This window comes from Callithrix jacchus, chromosome 8, assembly GCF_049354715.1.
Source record: "Callithrix jacchus isolate 240 chromosome 8, calJac240_pri, whole genome shotgun sequence".
Lineage (NCBI taxonomy): Eukaryota > Metazoa > Chordata > Mammalia > Primates > Cebidae > Callithrix > Callithrix jacchus.
In genome coordinates, this window is record NC_133509.1 from 55,006,891 (window position 1) to 55,031,117 (window position 24,227).

The following is a 24,227-nucleotide window of genomic DNA, read 5'->3' on the forward strand; positions in this document are numbered from 1 at the left end:
ATTCTAAGGTAATGCCTGTAAGCTGCTCCTCATCACATCTTCACTAACCAACTTTTTTTGTATTAACTCCTATCTAAACCATCTAACACTATGATGATTGCCTAATGGTAGCTCTAGACATCCTGTAGTTGACTTCTACTCTAAGGAGTATTCCTCCTTTCTCCTCCATTTACCTATTTTTTTTTATTTATTTTCATGTCAAAAATACTCCTCAATTAGTATATTATCCATTTTGTTACAATCACTTATTTTCATGCTTATGTGCCATATTTAGCCAGTGGGACACTTTTAAAGTTCATATTTTTACATAGGAAGTTCTATTCTCAGCTTAGACAATTCCAGATGCCATGCTGATACTGGCAATTTCATTAAGGAATATGATTCCCTCTTAGGTTATGCAGAAACCAAGAGTATTACCTATGATCACTCCTACCAGTGAGGCATTTGACCCTCTCAGTAGACATAGCTAAGAACCATATATATTTCTTACACACACCACAGACACGTATATATTTGTCAGTGTGTACATATCAAAAACCAGAGGTCTGCACAATGCCTCCAATTTACTCCTCCTTCACAATGCCTCCAATCTACTAGAATTATTTATAGACATTTTTTCTTTTCCATGTTTATACTTCTTTCAACAGTCAGAAACTGGTTGTCATTTATCTTAATATATCTAATTTGTACCTTATGTGTTTCCAGAGCCAATCTCATAACCACACCACCAATATTCCCTGCCTCTATCTCACATTCTCCTAATACCTCCATGTACTCATGCTAGCTGGCTGTCAATGTGGCTGCCAATGTGCCTCGATGCAACTACCTCCCACTTCCTATTTGAATCCTTGGGTGCTGGCTAATACACCACAACACACATCTCTGCTCACCTTTTCCCTCCCTGCACTGCCCTCTAGAGTGTTCTAATCCTACTACTAAGGTAACCCAGCAACCAAGACCAACCTCCATGGCCAAAAGCAGAGGGAATGAAATTAAACAGGAAGAGAGAAAAGGAAGAGCAAGGGAAAGATACATATTTTTACTGCAAACAAAATTCTAAGCTGACCATTTTTTTCTTTCCAATTGGTATCCTAAGACTGTACAGCTCAACGGGCAGTGCCAGAATTCAAAAAATAGATGGGTCTGATTGCAGTTAGGAAATTAGAATATCACTATTTGGCAACTATTACAGAAACAGTAAAATTACATAGTCACAAAAAAAGAGACAAAGAGGAAGACTTACTTACACAAAGAAAACAGGTAAGAAGATTCAATGCTATGAAGATGCCTATTCTTCCTAAACTGATCCATAGATTCAGTGCAATCCCAATTAAAGTTCCAGGGAATGTTTCATGAAAAGTTACAAGCTGATTTTAAAGTGTAAATGGGACACTTACGAAGAACAACATAAAAGAACTTATGTGATTAGATACTGACTTCTTATAAAACTGCAAGGCAATGTAGTACTAGCAAAAAAATAAATGGAGCAGAACAAATCAGAATAGAGGGCCAGGTATGGTGGCTCATACCTGTAATCCCAACACTGTGGGAGGCTGAGGCAGGAGGATCACTTGAGTGGGAGGATGACTTGAGCAGCTAATTCTTAAAAAAAAAATTAGCCAGGCATAGTGGCACACACCTGTGGGCTCAGCAACTTGGGAGGCTGAGGTGAGAGGACTGCTTGAGCCTGGAAGGTCGAGGCTGCAGTGAGCCACGATTGTGTTACTGCACTCTAGCCTGGGTGACAGAGCAAGACTCTGTGTCAAAAAAAAACAACAACAGAGAACTCAAGAAGAGAGATACATATGGAAAGTTGGTTAAGACAGACTGGGCTTTAAAGATCAGTGTGGATGGATGGATGTATAGATGGATGGACAGATGGATGGACAGACAGGTAGGGAGAGAAAAAGAGAAAGAGAGAGATGGAAAGTTGGTTTAAGACAGACTGGGCTTTAAAAATCAGTAAGGAAAGGATTGATTCTTTAATAAAAGGTGCTGGGCTACTTAATTATTCAATATGAAAAAAATTACATACCTACATCATAACAAAAATAAAGTCATACTGTAAGAAAAGGACAAAATGATATAACTTCATAAAACAATAGATAGGGAAAATGTCCTTACAGCTTCAAGATAGCTAAGAACCTCTTAAAACATAAAAATCAGTCCAGGCATGGTGGCTCACACCTATAATCCCAGCACTTCGGGAGGCCAAGGCGGGTGGATCACAAGGTCAAGAGATCGAGACCATCCTGGTCAACATGGTGAAACCCCATCTCTACTAAAAATACAAAAAATTAGCTGGGCATGGTGGTGTGCACCTGTAGTCCCAGCTACTCAGGAGGCTGAGGCAGGAGAATTGCTTGAACCCAGGAGGCAGAGGTTGCGGTGAGCCGAGATCGTGCCATTGCACTCCAGTCTGGGTAACAACAGTGAAACTCTGTCTCAAAAAAATAAAAAATAAAAATAAAAATCATTACCATAAAAGATGGATAAATTTGATGAAATTGAAATTAAGAACTTCTGTTCAGCAAAAGACCCAATAGAGTAAAAAGACAAGCTAAAACTTGTTAGGTGTCTGAGCACATAATATGACAAAAGATTAGTACAGGGAATATGTAAATCAATTTGACATCCAATATAGAAGTGTGCAAAGAAATGAATAGGCATTTTACCAAGATAAAATATTAGTGGCTTCTAAATATACAAAAAGATGCTCAAGCTCAGTAATAATTTAAAAAATGAAATTAAGGCCACAAGGAAATAATACTTGAATCTCCTGTATTTGCAATATCTAAAAGGAAAGATAATACCAAGCACAGAAGAGGACAGAGAGCACTGGGGAGACTCATCCATTGATAGTATAGACATTAACTGATATAAACTTTAAAAACGTTTAGTGCTTCTCAAAAAAGTTGAACTCTATGACCCAGCAATTCCATTTTATGTCAATACTCTTAAACAGTGGTTCTCAAATTTTAGTGTGCATCAGAGTCACCTGGAGGGTTTACTAAACACAGATTGCTGGACTCTTCCCCCACAGTTTTGAATTCAGTAAATCTGGGTAGGGGGCTTGATAATTTGCATTTCAAAGAAGTTCCAAAGGATGCTGATGCTGTTGGTCTGGGAACCATTCTTCAAGAACCATTGCTACAAAAGAAATTTTGCAGTTACATATCAGGACATATACAAGAATATTAATAATTTAGTGCTTTGCTAGCAAAAAAAGAAAAACTGGAAACCCAAATATCCTTTAATAGGATGAATACATTGTGGTATAATCATATAATATTATATAGCTGTGAAGACAAATGAGATCATGGGGAGGTACACAAGGGCTTCCAAGGTATATTGGTGTACTCATTTCTAAGGCAGGTGCTTATTTCATGGGTATTCCAGTTATTCCTGAAACCATGTACATTTTGCATACTTACTTGTTTGCATGCCCTGCTTCTCTCTGGTTACCACCTACTGGTCATTTTTCTACTCTCTAGTCCTACACAGAACGTCAACTCATCTCAGAACTTGAGTAAAAGGTGAACAGTATTTAGGTCCCACATCTCTACTGCCTCAAATGCTTTCACACACCACTTACTACTCCCACCTTCCCTAGTTGCTTTCAGCCATTTCTCAAGATATTTTTATAGCACACAAGCTCCTAATCACTCTTCTATGACTCTAGGCCTCAAAATCGACACTGAAAACTAAATTAAGACTCCATATGTGGGAAAAAACAGACAGTACTTATAATAAAAACTGTCTACCACAGGTTTCTTGGTGCAGTCTACAAGGAGTGTTTTTGCAAACTCTATCAGATTGGTTACTCATACTGACTTCAGCTTATCTACTAAAATTTCTAATAATTTTCATATATGATGTTGAAGCTATGCCTAAGAAAGCCTTTTTGGACCAAAAGAATGGACTGAAAATTTTATCTTAAGAGACTCAGCTTTTATGACTTGACAGATAAACTTCTCTTATCAATGGACTTCTATCATCCATTCTCTGAGGAGTCCTCTGCATTCTTTATACATTCAATGAGTCATCAATGATATTCAAGTTACTGATCAAGAATTAAACAGGACTGGACCAAGAACAAAGATCTGAGTCATTTCACTAGAAGTCTTCTAATTTCATCTGTATCCATTAATGTACTATAGCCATTCAGTTGGTTACTAATACTCACATTTCTCCATTTTACCACAAGGATATTAAGATAAACTGTTATAAAGCATGTCACCACACTGTAAAGAAACTGAATATCTAACTGTCTCTAGTCCTTCAGCCTATTAACACTATTAGAATAGTACTGCTCTGCCATCTTGGACCATGGTGAAGACCACCTCTAAGGAATGACAGAATGGGAAAATGGAAGGAAGCTGGTCTCTAGAAACTTTGTGGAGTTTCCAATCCTGCCCTGAGCTGTCTATTGTCAGAATTCTTTTCACTGGGAGAGAAATAAACTATTTTGTATAAAGAAAAAAAAGGGGGTGGTATTACTCCAATAAACTGAAGTGGTCCTAAAACCAAGACTACAAGCTTAGGGAGAATAAAGTAGACCAAACTACATGGTACTTTTTTTTCCAAACAAATTTAATTCTGTTCTAGCCCCAAAGAAGGGGAAGGACCTAAATTTTACAAATAACAATAAAAATTGCTCAAAAAAAAAAAAGCCATTATAAAATTAAGCCCCCTCCTTTAGCAATAAATACTGAACTGATATATACATATGAGGCTTAAGAAGGAGGCAAGAACAGGAGCCTTGGGGACTCTGTCCCATGGCAAGCTCCCAAGACTTCTAGCAATTCCATGTTCTTTTCTTAATACAAAGAGAGCAGTGGAAGAGGCAGGAGAGATATGCCAGAAGAGTATGTGGCCCTAGAGACAGCTGGAACATCATGAGGACAGATAGAGAAGAAATACAAAATGTAATACAGGAAGAGAAAAGGAAAGTCTTCATTTAAAACATTCCTCCCACCCCTGCTGAATCACTGAATGTGGCTGGACCAGCTGGCCAGGGCCTTGTCTCTTCTCCTCCACTCCCTGTTGAGCATGAAAGTCAAAGAAGGTCATTCACACTGTGGTCGCGATGCTACTGTGGCAGCAGCCTGACTGCCAGAGCCCTGAGGCTTCCCATTCACCACTAGCAAGAGGGGCGTCTCCACTCGAACACTGGAAAAGGAATAGTCCTAGAAAAGACAGGAAAAAAGTTCATTACAGATCACTAGATGGAAAAAGCTCCGGCATGGGGATACATACACCACTTTCAACTTTCTGGACGACCTCCCACATTGCATACCCCATTGTATACCCCCTCTACTTCCATCTCACATCAGACAAAACTGACCTAACAAAGGGGATTAAATTTTCCCAAAGTTTTCAATCTTCAGAAGGAAAGCAAAGCATGTAAGGCCATGTTGTGTCACTACAAGAATGAGACAGTTCTTTGGTTCAAAAAAGGCAGGTTCCTGGCATTGTGTAACAAAAGAATGCAACCAATTCTCACAGATTCTTCTCTTTCCCATGGTGTTTCCTGATAATTAACTAGATACACACAGTAGCTAGCCAAAGCCAGTGGGAATCCTGAGAAAATCTCAGTCCAAATGTTTATAAGGTCCTAAGTTAATCCACCAAATATAAATTAAAGTTACTTCTCTTTTATATCAAGAGGAAAAAATAGAATATGTAACAGAATGTAGCCATTTTTCTAATAACAAAAAGGGCATCAGCTCACTTTATCAGTTCCAGGGTATTTTAAGTTGCAAAACATGTTAAATAATCTTTATCCAAAAATTATGGCTGTGAGAAGCAGGCTCTTTTAAGTCCAAGTAAAGTAAATTTAAAAGTTCTCATTAATCATTTTTTTTTAAACCTTCACAGAAATATGGACAAGTGACACCAAAAACTGGCAATTTATAGAAGAACTATAAATCAAAATAATGTTCATGCAATATTTTTCATATAAAATTAGAAAATAACTTTTCAAAGGTTTCCACCCAGAGTTGAGAAAAAAACTACAGAGAAACACTTATTTATATCCACTGTTGGTAGTGACAACTAACTAGTACAATTTTCCAAAGAACTATTTGGCAATATGTATCAAAACCCTAAGAATTCTGCATACCCTTTGGACCCAGGATTCTATATTATAAATTAATTTAAGGAAATAATCATAGATATAAGCAAAGACATTAAAATGCTCACTGTAGTACTTTTATAACAGAAAAAAACAGAAATAATCTAGATCTGAGGTCATCAAAGTCTTTCTGTAAAGGGCCAGACAGTAAATATTTTAGGCTTTGTGGGTCATATGGTCTCTGTTACAGAATTTCACCTCTCTCACTATAGTACAAATACAGTCACAGATAGTAGTAAGCAAATAAGTGTGGCTGTGTTCCAATAAAGCTTTATTTGTGGACACTAAAATCTAAATTTCCTGTAATTTTCACATATCACAAAATATTATGCTTCTGTCAATTTTTTTCATTTAAGAACACAGAAACCATTCTTTTTTTTTTCTTTTTCCTTATTTGGGGCAGAGACGCTCTGTTACTCTGGCTGGCATGCAACAGGACAATGATGACTTACTGTAGCCTCAAACTCCTGAGATACAGTGATTCTCTCACTTCAGTAGCTGGGCCTACAGGCATGTGCTACCATGCCTGGCTACATTTTTAAACATTTTTTTTGTAGAGGCAGCATCTCACTATGTTGGCCAGGCTGGTCTTAAACTCCTGGACTCTAGCGATCCTCCCACCTTGGCCTCCCAAAGTGCTGGGATTATAGGGACGAGCCACCATGTCCAGCCTAGAAACCCTTCTAAATAAAATCAAGCAATGAGCCAGACTTGGTTAATGGGCTTTGCCAACCCCTGATCTAAATGGTTAAACAGTGGTTAAATATCTACCTTCATAAGGTTTTTGTAAGAACTGAATGAGGCAAGGCAGGCAATAAAACTCTTAGCACAGTGTCTAGCACTCAATTAAGTGTTAAATAAATGTTACCATCTTCATCACCCTGTGTCTACTCAATGTGGTGAAATATGTAAAAACATAGGAAATATTCACAAGCATTTGCATAAGATATCCTACCCGATTTAAAATACAGATAAAAATATATGTGCATATATTTATGAAAAGAAAAAAAACTTCAGGTTTGTACACCAAACTGTTAACAGTAGTAACATTTAAGTGATAACAGCTGAGTGATAATGTTTCACTCCATTTTTTTATTTTTTTGCTTATCAGTTTACCTTTTTAGTAAAATATATATATATAAAACATATACACACACAAATATATACACACATAGCCTACACACACACTCACATATACATTATTTCTATATCTTATATAAAAAGATAAGCTTGGTTCTACTTTTAGAGCCTATGAGTTGGAAGAGAATCCTAGCCATCACTTACCTTTCCCTTGTGCTGAATTCGGTGAAGCCGCAGGTTGGGCTCAGGGATGGCTACTGAGTCTCCAATGAGCACTCCCCAGCTCTGCACTATATTGTACACCATCACGGCACAGCAAGGTCCATCTGAATCTACCAGGCCAAATGTACTGCCAGATAAAGACAGATTAGGAGAGAGGAAAACAAAAAGGTAGGTGGGTAGGAAAGAAGAGCAGAAGCAGTGGTTTAAAAATACTAGCAAAATACTGGACTTAAAATCAGTGACAGGTACTTAAAATAAAATATAAAATTTAATTTAGTTGGGGACAGGGACAAAAAAAGGAAATTTAATTTAGTTTATTAAATTTTAAAAATAAAATACTAACAAAATAAACAAATGCTTTTTCTCAGTTACTTAGAAAACCTATGAGGTACCATCCTCCACTTTCTACATCTGAGTTCTCATTTTTCTGAAACTCATCAATCTGTCACTTTGCTAAGAACTTAGACAAAGCACACTGAAGCCATTCAACAAATATTAATGATGAACTAGTCCAAAATGTTACAGTTGTAACATTATTACTGATCTATCAATTTAATTATTCTCTTAACCAAAGTCTCTAACCATCACTGTCTGTGTAGTTTAATTCCACAAACTTTCACCAAATATTATGTATGTGCCAAGAATTGTGTTTAGTAGTAAGATACCAATCCAGCTATGAACAACCTACAGTGTAACAGTCAGACAATGAAGCCATCACTTAACAGTACAGTGTGATGGGTGATAGCATAGTTTTTCCTTTGTGTTGAATTCAGTGAAGCCACAGATTAGACTGTGAGAACCCAGAGGAGAAATATTTAAATCAAAACTGGAAAGCAGGAAAGATGTCCTTGAAGAGAAGACGCTCAAAGTGAATCTTAAAGGGTGAAAAACCACCTGAGTTAAAATAGAAAAATTAATCCTCAGTCAAAATTTTAAAAACCTCTAGGAGGACAGGAGCAGAGATTGGCTTGGAGGGAACATGAGGGAACTTGCTGGAATGGTGGTAATGATCTCTATTCGAGTTATATGAATATTTTCCATTTGTCAAAAGCTACAAAATGTACACTTAGATTTGTACATTTCATTGTATGTAAATTTTACATAAAAAGAAAAATTGGGCCAGGCACAGTGGCTCATGCCTATAATCCAAGCACTTTGGGAGGCAGAGGCAGGTGGATTACCTGAGGTCAGGAGTTCAAGACCAGCCTGGCCAATGTGGTGAAACGCTGTCTCTACTAAAAATACAAAAAAAAAAAAAAAAAAATTAGCCAGGCATGGTGGTGTGCACTTGTAATCTTGGCTACTTGGGAGGCTGAGGCAGAAAAATCGCTTGAACCTGGGAGGTGACGGTTGCAGTGAGCCAAGATCATGCCCCATTGCACTACAGCTGGGCAACAAGAACATAACTCCATCTCAAAAACAGAAAGAAAAAGTCAAAAGAAATACTGAACTCAGGTAATAACTGCATGCTGAAGTATGTAGAGGAAAGTACATTGATCTCTGTAATTTACTCTGATGACAGGATAAACAGACAGATACGTGATAAGCTAAGTAAAATAAAATGTTAATAGAATATAAGTGGTTGAGAACAAAGACATTCAATGTAAAATTCTTTCAACTTAGCTGTATGTTTGAAAATTTTTATAACAAAATGTTGGGGGCAGGAGATGTTAGCTATGTCAAGAAGCTAGAGATTATTCAGGCAGAGTAACTATATGTAAGACACAGAGGCCTAAAAACAGCTGTTCTAAAACCTTCAAAATAGTTCCATGGTTGAAACAAAAGGCACATGTGGGAAAGTGACAGAAAATAATGGAAAAAAAAAGCAAGGAGCAAATCATGAAAGACTTTGTATGCTAAGCTAGGTAGTTCAAACTTTATCCCAAAAGTTGGCTGGGTGTGGTGGCTCATGCCTGTAATCCCAACACTTTGGGAGGCTGAGGTGGGCGGATCACAGGGTCAAGAGATCGAGACCACCCTGGCCAACATGGTGAAACCCCATCTCTACTAAAAATACAAAAAAAATTAGCTGGGCGTGGTGGCACGCACCTATGGTCCCAGCTACTCGGGAGGCTGAGGCGGAAGTATCACTTGAACCCAGGAGGTGGAGGTTTCAGTGAGCTGAGATTGCACCAATGCACTCCAGCCTGGCGACAGAGCAAGACTCCATCTCAAAAAAAAAAAAAAAACACTTTATCCCAAAAGCTACGTATAGTACCAATAAGGGATCTTAAATAAGTAGCAATGGTCAGATTTATATCTGAGAAACATTTCTCTGACAGCACTGTGGAACACTGGAGTAAACCAGGGAATCAGGGAGGCCTATTTGGATAAGTGATAAGGGCCTGAATTAAGATGACAGACAGAGAAGTCAAGTACACAGAACAAAGAAAGGCAAATCTATAACTTGGCAATGGCTCAATGCAAGAGAATGGAGAAGCCTATTCTTCCAAAAGTCTTAATCAAGTGACTGAGAGGTGATACCATTCATTCACAGGGAATCCAAGGAGGAGAAACAGGTTTACAGAGAAAGATTTAGGTGAGTAATACTGAAATACTGAGTTAGAGATTTCTTATTGGAACCCAGAGGCAGTTGGCTATAGGGATCCAAAACTTGGAAATGAAGCTTGGGCTGGAGATATATCTGTGAGCATATAGGAGGCTTGGGTTTATACAACATCACAAGGCACGATGATCTATAGATAGGATGGAGAACTGTACTCATGCCATCACATGACACACCTGAATTCACAGGAAACACTGCAATCAAGCAAAGCACTCTCCTGACGGATCCAGTCAAAGCCTCAGGATCCTTCTACACAGTATGTCACGCAACCACTGACAAGTGATCAAAGTTGGCAACTAGAGGCCATCCTGGTATAAAGAGAAAAAAGAAAAAAAAAAGAGTCCTGGGAACCCAAGATTTAAAAGTTGGGCAGAAAAAGAGAAACCAAGAAGTTGTAAAATATCTATTTGTTCTGACGGTCATCCAAAGCCTTCCTTTATTTATATCCCTTTCTAATTCTTCTCAGTTCTAGGGTTTGCTCTAGTTAACCAAACTGTTCTCAACTATCATTTTGCTCTTCAACTTATCAAACACACAAACCTATAGAAAATGCCATAGAGAAAGCTTGGGCATATAATGGAAATTGTGAATATTTCCATTTGGATGGAACCGAAGGGATGTGAAAGGCAATAGTGAGAGATATTCAATAGTCTAAATGTTTTGGAACCATGCAATGGAAGTCGCTGGATCCAGTGCCTAGAAAGACAATGGTAATCCTAGGAAAATAACAATTTCAGTAGAAGAGAGAAAGGGGAAGCCAGTCCACCAGGGATTAGGAAGTGAGTGAAGGATCAAGGAATGGTGGCACTCACTAAACCGTAACTTTTCAAGATCCAAAAATTTTCTAAATAAATATTCTTAATTCATTTCCTCCGCTGCTAGAAGCACCTGCACCTGTGTCCTTTACATTTCTTTTTTCTCACTCCCTATGACATATATACATGCTCGATAAATATTTGTTGAATGACATCTAAGACAATCTCCCAACCAGACTTTAAATTATAACTCAAAGCTCAATTTTCAGAACTGCCTAAGTATACCTAAGTACAAACAGGAGTAAGGATTTGTCCTCCTTTAACTTCTGTGATCATGAAAACACAAAAGGACAGAATTTTAAGGTTTCTGTCTTATTAAAAAAAACATATTTTAAACATAAAAAATGTTTAAAATATTAAAACATAGTTGCCAAATTTCAACTATGGATATAGGAATCCACATGGCACCAAACTCAGGGCTAAAAATGAGCAGTGACGAATCAAAAAAGCCTCTGTGATCAAAGATTGTTAAATATCACCTAGGCAATATCTGCCCATGGGACAGTCACAGAGGAAATCAGAAGTCATAAATCTGTGACCACTAACAATGTCCTCAACTGCCAGAGAAAGAAAAGGAAGAGAGAGCAATTAGTTTAAAAGGGTAAAAAGGGGAAAATCCAAGAGAAACTCACAAGGGGACTTTCTCCTCTGTGGTGAGGCTAAATACCACCTTTCCCAGGATGACGGCACCACTGTTCACCCCAGGCTGCAGTGTACTCAGTGGCTTAAGCTCTAGGGTCACTTTCTGCCCAGAGGCTGACTGATAGTGCCCATCACTGCAAGGGCCTAGATGGGCTGGGCGCAAGCTTCCCAGCATGCTCTGTAGCTTTTTGGCCTTCACCTTTCCCTGCAAAGAAGGGGAAACAGATAAGAAGCTGGAAACTAACCACCTTCCTCGAGATTCTAATCCTTCCCTCCCACCACTTCTATAGGGTTACTACCTCCTAAACCTATTTATTCTTATTTTATTGGCCCATGGCAAAATAAAAAAAAAAGTAGAATTCAGCCCTTTAGACATTTTTACCTTACTCTCAAGGAGGCTGGTTAATCTATCCAGGAATTCCAGAAGTTGTTGCTCTCGTTGTCGGGGCTCTGGCCAGGCAGGGTCCAGGGCTACAGCCCGAGAGAAGCCCTCCAGGGCCTCCCCATAATTCTCTTCATATTTATGCAACTGTACAAGAAGTATATCCCAATTACAGGTATATCCAAACAAACTATGCTGAGGGAATAATGGCACCACGGGCTAGGAATCTACAGAAATAAACTGTTTTCCTAAGCTACCATAAACAGCCTGAAGAGCTGGTAGCACCTTACAGCCTTCTTCCTAGCCAAGATGATCACAACCCCAAAGACAGAATCATTTCAAAGAAGCTAATTTCCAAACTCTAAAATAGTTAAGTTGTATATATTGGGTCACTTGACCTTTATATTTACTTAACATTTCAGAAGTCTTCTAAAAGATCTCCCCATTTTCTACATATTCTTCCACCTCCTCAGCCCCTTCTCCTTTCCCTCCAGTGGCTACACCAGATACTGAAGCCAAACCAAGTTAATTCCTTACAGAAATAGCACAGCTTTCCTCTCACAGTTTGTACCCAATCTTGTCCCTATGTACACTCAGTTATCCTCACAAGCTAAGACCTAGTTGTCTTATTTATTTGACCCTCAGATGACTACACCCCAAAGGTCTTACCGTTGCCCTGTTCAGATGAAGGTCAGGATTGCTAGAAGCTTTCCTGTCAACCTTCTCCTATAATGGGATAAAAAGTTTATCAGTGGATCCTGTCTCAATGTTAAGGATTGCCATGCCCAACATGTGCTACACCTCCTCTTCCTAGAAAAATGGAAGTTTTTTCCTTGCCAACTGATTCTGTGGTATAGGTAACATTTTGTCCCTAAAACCACAGGAATATAAGTGTTTTTGTATGTGTGAGACTTTCAAATGTGATTACAAGTTATCCATGTAATATTATAAAGACAGAATAAATCTTTATATAAATGAAATACATGGGCCAGGCACGGTGGCTCACACCTGTAATCCCAGCACTTTGGAAAGCTGAGGTGGACAGATCACCTGAGGTCAGGAGCTCAAGACCAGCCTGGCCAACATGGTGAAACCCTGTCTCTACTAAAAATACAAAAATTAGCCAGGAATGGCAGCATGCACCTGTAATTCCAGCTACTCAGGAGGCTGAGGCTGAGAACTGCCTGAACCCAGAAGGCAGAGGTTGCAGTGAGCCAAGATCACGCCACTGCACTTCAGCCTGGGTGACAGAGCAAGACTCCATCTCGAAAAAGATAAATAAATAAATAAATAAATGAAATATGTAAAATCATTTTGATTTTTAAAAATTTAAATAGTGAGGTGCTGGTAATAAATGAAGAAAAGCTAGGCTAGAAATGATGTTCATTTCATGCATTTCTTCTCCCCATAAACCTGGCTCCAGACACATGCACAATCATGTTTCTACATCCAAGTCCCCTTAAAACATGCATAGAAAGCCAAATTCAGGTTCTAACTAAAATAGATGGCCAGATAAAAAATTTTTTAAAAAAGATAAAATAGATGGCCAGATACCATGAGACAGTGCAGCTATGTTCATGACTATGCTCACTATGTTTTTTTAATTCTCCTCATTACCTAGTGCATTGTAAAAGCAAAACACCATGAATTAAAATTCTTTAAATAGTGGGTTCAGATATGTTTACAAATGCAGGTCTGGGCAAAAAATATAAGATTAAAAAGCGACTATTTAGCAGAAGCCAAATATAAAATGTTGAAGGACTACATCATACTATTCTTTGAAATGTAAACACCAAAGTAAGAAATTAGAGTAAAATATAATTGCTCTACAAGTTACCAAGTTGGAAAAGAGCAGTTTAAAGTCAAAGGTAGACTTGTGGGGAGGATGACAGGAGCGGGGAGAAAAAAAAAATTTTAAAGGGCAGTCCCTGAATTACAAACACGAACATACACTAGCTGTGTTCTTTATTCTACCACATGGAGCAGAATAAATAATGATAAGTTAAAAAGCAATTATCTATATCAAGAGAAGCAAGAAAGCAAAAGAAGAAAGGTAAATATGAGAGCTAAATAAAAAGTGTTCAAAGGCCAATGTTAACCGAGAAGCCAGTTTTAATAATGAGAAAAAAGACACTAAAAGTCTGAGGGAAAGCCTTATGCAAATATCTATCAATACAAAAATGCCTGAAAATCTAAATTTGTTGAAAACCTAAATAACCTATTTCACTTAATTCCTAGGAAATGATGTAGAACAAGCTACACAGTTTTCTCTTTTAGCCCACAGAAAATCCAGAGCCATACTGTCTAACAGTTAATTTGGGAATAGCACTTAATTTACACTGAAGTATACGTTTTCATTTTTCTTTAAAACGAATGTACAAAAATATTAATAAGCATTATTTTAATAGATTTTTACCCATTAAAAAAGATGAACATGTTGAGGCAGCTCTGTGATTTGGTTGCACATGCGTGTAAGAAGCCTAGACAGTTCAAGGAGCTATCCAACACCAATGTACCACAATGCAAGTTCTTCCTAACACTCGAGTTACAAGAAGTCAGTAACCTCTGCAGACACATCTTTGCAAAATCACACACAAGATGCCAGCAAACACTGCCATTGCCCATAATGCTTGCTAAAGGGCCACAGAGAAGACTGAATGATGCTTTTGCTTCTGTTGCTGCCTATTCATCTGCCCTGGTGACCATAAGTACTTACTGCTTGGGCATAGGCACTGAGGGCTTGTTGGGAGATCTTAGGGTTCTGGCCAGTATTGAAGTAAAGAGAAAGATATGAATTCCCAAGAATATCTGAAAGAGAAACACAGTGATGAATTATCTTAGAGCCCAAGTTCAAGATATGACTTACTTTGATCATCCTTGAAAGTATATTTGAAAGGTCCCACATGAAACCCAAACCAGGCATGATACAATACTTAGTACACCCAAAATTCCATTAGTATAGAGCAACAAACATGGACTCCAAACTGAAATTTGAACAGACTGTACAAAAGCCCTGCCTTGCTTATGTGAAAACTAGGATCAAAAGATCTAAGAGTTCCTAGAAAAGTAGTTCACCAAAATGTCTCTTGTGTGTCTTCACAGCAAAGATGCCCTGGCTTAAACCTCAGAGTCAGACTGGAAAGATAGACTGCAAATGTTGCTATGATTGAAAACATCTGCCCTAGAAACGTGTTGAAGATTGAGAGCACTCACACCAGGAGCGGCCATCATGCACATCCATCTGAACGGCCAACTTAGCCTGTCGGACACTGTCCATGACATGCTGAGAATGTTCATCTTCAGTGTCAGTCCGCAGCTGGCGAAGCACCATTGACAAGTTTTGCAAAGAGACTTTGTTCCTGCACTGCAAATAGAAAAGACATATACTCAGGTTTCCTGATTCTACCTCCTCTTTCTAGATCTATTCTGAACTCAATCTTCTACAACTAATCTTTCATCTTTTTTTTTTTTTGAGATGGAATCTTGCTCTGTCACCCAGGCTGGAGTGATCTCAGCTTACTGCAACCTGCACCTCCCAAGTTCAAGCATTCTGCTGCCTCAGCTTCCCAAGTAGTTGGGACTACAGGCATGCACCACCATGCCCAGCTAATTTTTGTGTTTTTAGTAGAAACTGAGTTTCACCATGTTGGCCAGGCTGGTCTCGAACTCCTGACCTCAAGTGATCCACACACCTCAGCCTCCCAAAGTGCTGGGCTTACAGGCGTGAGCCACCACACCTGGCTATAATTTTTTTTTGAGACAGGGTCTCACTCTGTCGCCCACGATGGAGTACAGTGCCACGATCTCGACTCACAGTGACCTCCACCTCCTGGGTTCAAGTGATTCTCGTGCCGTAGTAACTGGGATTACAGCCACATGCAACCATATCCAGCTAATTTTTGTATTTTTTGGTAGAGGCAGGACTTTGCCATGTTGGCCAGGCTGGTCTCAAACTCCTAACTTCAAATGATCTGCCCACATTGGCCTCTCAAAGTGCTGGGATTACACGCATGAGCCACCACGTCTGGCATATATATGTATGTGTATGTGTGTGTATATATATGTACACATACACTTACATATGTGCGTGTGTGTGTGTGTGTGTGTGTGTATATATATATATATATATATATATATATATTTTTTTTTTTTTTTTTTAAGAGACAAGTTCTCACTATGTGGCCTAGGCTGGTCTCAAACTCTTGAGCTCAAGTGATCCTCCTGTCTCAGCTTCTCAAAGTGCTATGATTACAGGTGTAAGTTACCACACCCAGCCCTAATTTTTTCATCTAAATTCTTGCTGTCATCTGTATCTTCAACCCCCATCTACAAGGATCAGCTTAGTTGCTAACTTTTCTTCACTCCCTTTCTCCATCTGAACCTGATTCCATCATCATCTTTCTTTCCCAGCCCTCTGCCTCTATTTTCCTCCTCTAGGTCTGCTTTTCTTCTGACCTTTCCTCCCTTCTGATTCTCTTCTCCTAGTTCAAACTCAGTTCTACTCTAGTTTTCATGTTCTAGGGAAACTCACAGAACCAAAGAAATTTATCCTTCCCATCTGTGTTTTCCAAAGGAATAGTGGGGAGCTCACATGGGTGAGGGCTCCTTTGAAGCAGGTGTGGGCAGCTGCAACGTCCCCTTTTTTCCAGTACACCTCACCCAGCTGGTTCCAGGCTTCCACCAGCTTGGGTTCCAGCTTCACAGCCTTTGACAGAAGTTCCTCAGCTTTAGGGCTATAGTCAGGAGTCACATTTAGGACTTTCCCAGTTAGCATTAGAACTTGTGCCTTGCCCTGGACAGAACCTAAGAGGAAGAAAAAATGATAGAAAAAAGCATCAGTTAATGCCAGGGCACCTTCTCTCAAAAAATAACTAATTAATGTCAGTTTTAGGAATAAAAAGAGTTGACGAAAATCTTTATCAACAAATCATTTATTAAAAGCTCACCATAAGCAGAGTGCTATGTTAGCTAATTGGGCAACAAAGAAAGCAATATTTTTTTTTCTTTTTAATTTTCTGGAGAATCTCCATGCAAAGAAAGCACTATTTCTAGAGCTTCTGCCATCAGTTTCTCAGGCCCCAATCTACAAGGATCAGTTTGGTTGCTAACTTTCCTAGAGGATTGGAGAAGATAAAGCATAGACATTAAAAATTAAAACCATGAAAAAGAGCATATGACACTAGCCCAACAAATGGACTTTAGAAAGTCAAGAGAAGAAGAATCAGGACAAACAGCTACTGTTAAAACAAAAAAAGAGAGAGAGAGAGAAGAAAAGAGCCTCCAGGTTAGAAAATGATATAAACAAAGACATAGAGGCAGAACTACATGTGACCATAATCACAGGAGAATAGATGGTTCAACCTGGATGAAACAGAAAGTTCTTCTATAAGTGATTAGTCACAGGTAAGGTTGGAAAACAGAGTAAAGGCCAGGCCCGGTGGCTCAGCACTTTGGGCCCTGGTAATCCCAGCACTTTGGGAGGCGGAGGCAGGTGGATCACAAGGTCAAGAGATCAAGACCATCCTGGCCAACATGGTGAAACCCCATCTCTACTAAAAACAAGTACAAAAAAATTAGCTGGGCGTGGTGATACATGCCTGTAGTCCCAGCTACTCAGGAGGCTAAGACAGGAGAATTGCTTGAAATCGGATAACGGAAGTTGCAGTGAACTGAGATGGCGCCACTGCACTCCAGCCTGGCGATAGAGCGAGATTCTGTCTCAAAAAAAAAAAAAAAAAAAAAAAACAGAGTAAAACAATGGACACTTAAATGCCAGGTTAAGGGGGTTAGACTTCAGCTAGTCAATAGTATAAATCTTTAAAGATACCAGAGCAAAAAGGCAGATAGGAGGATAAGGTTAAATGCATGAAGTAATGATTTAGAAAGACAACCATGGCCATGGTCATTATACAAATGGATTTGAAAGTAAAAGAGGCCAGGTGTGGTGGCTCACGCCTGTAATCCCAGCACTTTGCGAAGCTGAGGCAGGCAGATCACCTGAGGTAAAGAGTTTGTGACTAGCCTGACCAACATGGCGAAACCCCATCTCCACTAAAAATACAAAATTAGCCGGGTGTGGTGGTGCATGCCTGTAATTCCAGCTATTAGGGAGGCTGAGGCAAGAGAATTGCTTGAACCCAGGAGGCAGAGGTTGCGGTGAGCCATGATCATGCCATTGCACTCCAACCTGGGAAACGAGAGCGAAACTCCGTCTCAAAAAAAGAAAGAGAAATTAGAGGCAGAAAGTCAGATTACTGCAATAGTTCAAGTAAGTATGTTCTTTCATTTCATGCTATTTGTTATCATCAAATTTTAGGAAAAGTAACTTAGGGAATGAAAGGTTGCACAGGGGCCCTAAGAAGTAATATTATGTTGTACTACCCTATAGTAGTAACAGTAGTACCAAAGACTCTACAAAGAGGGAGTAAAGGTTGATCACTTTCAGTGACGGATGGGGGGTTGTACAATCTCTAGGGCTCATACCCACTACTTCTTCCATCTGCTGTAGGGTCTTTTCCATCTCCTTTTGCACATCCTGTTGCTTCCTCCCAGCATCCTCAACACTATGTGTCTCGAAATAGCAGTCTCGAAATGAATAGAGCTGATCCACTAGTTCCTAAAAAGTATGACAATGGAACCATTAAGTGGAGAGAGCACTGGACAGGGAAACTTGAAATTGGCTAGCCATACCACTCTTGATCTAAAAATACCAATTATCTTGTCTCACCTAGGAATGGCACAATAGGCAGGTAGACAGGTTTACCAAAATGCCACAAATCACGAGGAAAAGCAGCCAGTACTCCAGGCCCGCTCTCATGGTCCCATCTTGTCCGATGCCAGTGTCTGTAATGTGATGACCGTTTTCTCTCCCTGCCCTAGCAGGGCTCCTAATATGACTAAGCACTCCACATACCACAGTCATGAGGAGGGAAACACGCAACTTAAGATAAACCAAAAATTTATAAGATCATTCTATATGGTTCTGGTCCTTAAAGAATAACACTTTGAAATTTATGCTTAAAGTTGGACTTCTTAACTAAAACCGTTTTATCCCTGATTTTTCATACGCTGGTATCTGAAAATACAATACAACCTTTGTGAATATGATAAACATGTTAAGAGAGTCATTGTTTTACATCACAAACATACCAATCTGAACTTGGTGACTTTGGTATTTTTGCAGCATTTTGTTCTTTGAAATGCTTATTGTGGTTTTGTTTAGTTTGATTTTTTTGTCAAGTCATCTTCTGGCTGTCTTGGATTTTTACAAGTAAATTTTCTCTTTCCTCTTAAATGCCTCCGAGTCTTCCTGTCATACCAGGCAAAGCTTTAACACTACAGGCCAAGCATCCCTAATCCAAAAATCGGAAATCCTTCAAAATCCAAAACTTTTTAAATGCTGACATGACACCACAAGTAGAAAATTCCATACCTGACACACAATCAAAACACAGTCAAAACTTTGTTTCAGGCAAAAAATTATTTTAAAAACTACCTTCAGCCTATGTGTATAAAGTCTAAATGAAACAATTTTTTTCCTTTTTTTTTAATTTAAAAATCTACCTTCAGAGTATGTGTATAAAGTCTAAATGAAACAATTTTTTTTTCTTTTTTCTTTAATTTAAAAATCTACCTTCAGAGTATGTGTATAAAGTCTAAATGAAACAATTTTTTTTTCTTTTTTTTTTTGGTAGAAAGCGAATTATTTAGAGAGAAAGAGAGAGAAATAGGAGGAGAGAAAAAGAAACAGCTAACTTGGACACTGAGTAAGCGAATTTAGAAAGATGGAATCCAGAAGAGGAAAGCAGCAAAAGACAGCATCTTGTTAGGTTGCCCAGGCTGGTCTCAAACTCCTGGTTTCAAGCAATCCTCCCACCTCAGCCTCCCAAAGTGCTGATACTACAGGCACAAGCCACCAAGTTTCATATTTCATAACTCAGGTCCCATTCCTGAGTTATCTCATTATATATATGCAGATATTCCAAAATTTTTAAAAATCCAAAATCCAAAAAACTTCTAGTCCTAGGCATTTCAGATAAGAGATACTCACCCTATTCTTTCCTGAAACTGGATAGCAGCAGAAATATATAATCGCTTCCCATCGAGTCTAATAAACTGTGTTCACCACACATCCTGAATTCATCCACCTGTCTCTACTCACTATGACCATTCCTGGATTACATCAGCTTCATTACTTGCCTGGACTGCAAGAGCTTCTTAACCAGTCATCTTGTTTCTGTACTCTCCCATTCTCCTCACTGTAGTGGGAGTGATCTTATAAAAAACGGACATCATATCACAAACCTTCAAATAGTTTCGCATTGCAGACAGAATAAAATCCGAATCTTTATCATGGCCTAGAAGACTATACGAGCTGACCTACCACCACCCATCCTGACACTAACTTCACTTCTCACCACTCTCTCCTACAATACTCAAGCCACAGTGGCCTTCATGTAGTTTCTCAAACCCATCAAGCTCAGCCCACCTGGAAGCCTTCACACAGGCTTTTCCTTGTGCCTAGACACTCTCTCCAGATCTCTGCATGACGTATTCCTCATCAACATTTACATCTTAGCTTAAATATCAACTCTCAGAAAGGTTTTCCCTAATTACTCAACCTAAATAAATCCCTTCCTTCTCTCCTCTACTGTTAAATCACACTCATTTTTTTTTCATGCTTATCATTTAAAATTATGTGGCCTATCATTGTCTTTTGTCTGCCTCCATCACTGAAATGTAAGCTCAATGATGGAAAGGCCTTTAATCTGTTTTGTTTCGAGCTTCACTTAAGCACCAGAACAGGGCTTGGGATATGCTAGGCTCTCATTCAATATACTTGATCAAATTCACTAATTAACTATCCCTGTTCTAACAAATATATATGTGCTATACTTAATTTAAAATCCTACCCAGAGGCTGGGCGCAGTGGCTTAAGCCTGTAATCCCAGCACTTTGGGAGGCCGAGGCAGGTGGATCATGAGGTCAAGAGATCGAGACCATCCTGGTCAGCATGGTGAACCCCCGTCTCTACTAAAAATACAAAAAATTAGCTGGGCGTGGTGGCGCGTGCCTGTAATCCCAGCTACTCAGGAGGCTGAGACAGAGAATTGCCTGAACCCAGGAGGCCGAGGTTGCGGTGAGCCGAGATCACACCATTGCACTCCAGCCTGCGTAGCAAGAGCGAAACTCCATCTCAAAAAAAAAAAAAAATCCTACCCAGAATGAAGAGAACAGACTAGCACTCTCTGCAGTAATGCTTTTCACACTTTATTATATTACATCCAGGACTCAGCCTGCAGACTCTGATTTTAACAATTTAGCAGAACTCAAAATTCTGCATTTTTAACAGGCACCCCAATGATTGTAATGAAAACTGTCTATAAAAGACACTTTGAGAAATATTCTTTTAAACATTCCTTTTACACCAAAATGTCTATAACAATAAAATAAAAGCTTACCACCATCTCAATGAACAGCAACACCACTATCTAATCCTTTTCCTCTTCTCTCCCTCATTCCATTCCTGCACCTACCCCACACCAAGATAACCTAAGTATCCTCTCCCAAGCTGCTTAGGACATTTACCACAAATGAACCTAGGAAAAGGCAATTCTCATAAAAAATTACAACCAATTTCCTTTTGTCCTGCAATCAACATGGCTGCAAATTAATTGTTTCAGAAAGGGGCTTATTGATTGGTTTTAGTTGTTAAAGCAAATATTCAAGAAATTGTTTGGTTTTATTGTTTGGTTTTGTTTTCCCCTGGACCGAACATTTGTAGAAACTTATATTCTCATGGCAAAATCAATACATGTAAGTTGTTAAAATTCAAATAGATACATATAAAAAACAGAAAGTAAAAAACTCCCCCAAACAACCTCAGTGGTAACCACTGATTTGTATACCTTTTCAGACTATTTTCTGTACAGATACAAACATATATACACAAATAATGTTTATAATATAGAACCAGAATTGAGAATCTCTGATTTCAGCCAGTCACAATTAGGGGAAAAAACGAAGTTAATCCAAATCAGTTGGAACACTCTAAAAAGTGTTACTATTTTAATGTACTCAAGAAACAAATTTCACCAATATTTAAATTTTTGCGTTTGGGCAAGTTACAAGCCTGTCATAGTTCTAATATTGAAATCACAGGCTGTCTTAGAACGCAGAACTGAGTTCCTGAGGTTTAAGGAAAATCTTGGGTCCTTAAAGGCAAAGAGCCAAGCAACTAGTTAATGTCTCGCTACCGAGTCCAAAAGACTAGTCTTACTCAGAAGCACAGTCACCTGTGGACTACGTGGAATCTGGAAACCTCTGCATCAGACCCCAAAGTGGGATTACACATGTTGAAAATCAAAACTGAAGTCCTAAGAAGAGTAACCAGGATACTTGTGGTGCAGGTCATTAGTGTGACTGTTGCCAAATTCAAAGCAGAAAGGTGTTAAATGGCTTTTGTAGGGATCAAAACAACATGTGATAATAGTTCATGCAGATCTGCCATACACATGTATACGCTATTCGCTATGGACGAATCAAGAAAACAACGTCCTCTCTAAAAATATATATGAATAGTTAGGAGCAACAAATCCTCTTCCCTACAGGACTGAAATTACCTGCAGTCAGGTCGGCAGCAGGTCCCAGCACACTGGGAGGCTCCCTGGTTGGCTGCGGCTGCACCTTCGAGGGTTGTTATAGTAACCGCACAGACGCACGCAGCCTCGCCTATGTGCCAGGGAACTCGCGGGCACTAAGTAAAATGGACTCCCTGCTTCTTTCAGAGAACAAAAGCACATACAGATTTTAATCTACGGCCTCACCTGCAATTTCTGCAAGATCGGCTTGACTTCTTCCTCTTCATCAGCCATCATTTACGCTTCTCCGCCCCCAATTTTATAACCACAGAGACGCACGCCCTCTCCCATCGCGGAACCACAGCGACATCTGACGCTCTGGAGGCTTATGTGCACCTGAAGGGCTCTGCTTGAAACCAACTTAACCCATGTCGTAGAGCACAGAGATGCTCTACAATTATTTGAGTTCATAAGCTTCTTTCCCAGATCCTGGAAACAAAATGTTCTCAGCTTAATTACTATATTCTTGTTTCATGTTTTCCTACTTACTTATACCAAGCTTATAATACTCCATAAAGATGAGAGGTTAAGAAGTGCACACCTGTTTGAAATTTTGAAAGTCATGTACAATGGCTACTTTATTGAATCTTTCCCAAACTTTGCAATAATTTCCTATGTAAGATTAACTTTATCATTTTAATGCACTATCCTAATAAATACTACACTTGGGATTGTTCATAAAACCATCATTTGTACACTAATAATGCCTCCATATTGATAGACAACATCCAGAAGTATACATAAGAAATGATGACTCTCTGCAGAGGGAAACAGAAACAGGGGAGCTGTAGGTAAGCGAAGAAAATTTTTACTGCCGGCCCTTTTGAATTTTCTTGCCATCTATATGCATCACCTATTCAAATATAAACAATATAAAGCAAATAAATGATTTGCTTTTATATAGTCTCTGGAAAGAGACACAACACTGGCAACACTATTGTTTACAAAGAGAAGTGAGTGGCTAGAGCAAAAATGAGTGACTAGGGGACTGCGGTAGACTTTTCACTCTATGCCTTTTTTGTAACTTTCAAGTCTGTACCTTGTGAATATATCTTTTAAAGTATCATGTAATATTCCTGACAGTTTCACTTTAGTTTTAATTACAGCTTCAAGCTGATTCTGTGAACCTAACAAAGAAGCAAAACGTTCAAGGCAGAAATCATGAATGTATATAAAATCATTTCCTCAAATCATTTTCCAACATAGTTTGTATTGTAACCTATAAAATCTATGTCATTAGCTATAAAATGAGGGATGTTTTAAAACTTATAATTTGAAATTTTTCATCCTCTTTCTCAGACAATTTAACTTTGGTGCACACTAAGCTGGGCACAGTGGCTCATGCCTGTAATCCCAGCACTTTGGGAGGCCAAGGCTAGCAGACCACTTGAATTCAGGAGTTCGAGACCAACCTGGTCAATGTGGTGAAACCCCGTCTCTACTAAATACACAAAAATTATCCAGGTGTGGTGGCATGCACCTGTAATCCCAACTACTTAGGAGGCCAAGGCAGGAGAACCACTTGAACCCAGGAGGCAGAGGTTGCAGTGAGTCAAGATGCGCCACAGCACTCCAGTCTGGGTGACGCAGCAAGACTCTGTCTCAAAAAAAGCAGCAATAAATAACTTTGGTGCACACTGAATAATTTTTAAGAGATTTTATACTCTATATTCCTAGTGAAGCAAACTACTTGCTTTTCAATTATGTAAAGCAGGGATATTTAATTGCCTTTCTACAGTGACTA

At 39.0% G+C, this 24,227-nt stretch overlaps 1 protein-coding gene across 11 annotated transcripts in view; it reads right to left on the minus strand.

Annotated features, from left to right (window-relative positions):
• TTC5 (tetratricopeptide repeat domain 5) overlaps positions 1 to 22,732 on the minus strand; it is a 39,640-nt gene extending 16,908 nt beyond the window's left edge. Inside the window, exons 1-11 of one of the 11 annotated variants that reach the window (XM_078334442.1) lie at positions 22,670 to 22,732; positions 18,327 to 18,459; positions 17,441 to 17,557; positions 16,435 to 16,646; positions 15,057 to 15,207; positions 14,560 to 14,651; positions 12,513 to 12,569; positions 11,844 to 11,990; positions 11,452 to 11,666; positions 7,421 to 7,565; positions 2,767 to 5,189 (exon numbers count right to left, since the gene is read on the minus strand). In XM_078334442.1, coding sequence (XP_078190568.1) covers positions 5,070 to 5,189; positions 7,421 to 7,565; positions 11,452 to 11,666; positions 11,844 to 11,990; positions 12,513 to 12,569; positions 14,560 to 14,651; positions 15,057 to 15,207; positions 16,435 to 16,617 — 1,110 coding nt within the window. In that variant the 5' untranslated portion in view covers positions 16,618 to 16,646; positions 17,441 to 17,557; positions 18,327 to 18,459; positions 22,670 to 22,732 and the 3' untranslated portion in view covers positions 2,767 to 5,069. Of the gene's footprint in view, positions 1 to 2,766; positions 5,190 to 7,420; positions 7,566 to 11,451; positions 11,667 to 11,843; positions 11,991 to 12,512; positions 12,570 to 14,559; positions 14,652 to 15,056; positions 15,208 to 16,374; positions 16,647 to 17,440; positions 17,558 to 18,326; positions 18,462 to 22,465 lie in introns of those variants that run through there. The other 10 variants (XM_078334441.1, XM_002753662.7, XM_009005642.5 and 7 more) reach the window with 10 other exon arrangements.
• Positions 22,733 to 24,227: the final 1,495 nt, after the last annotated feature.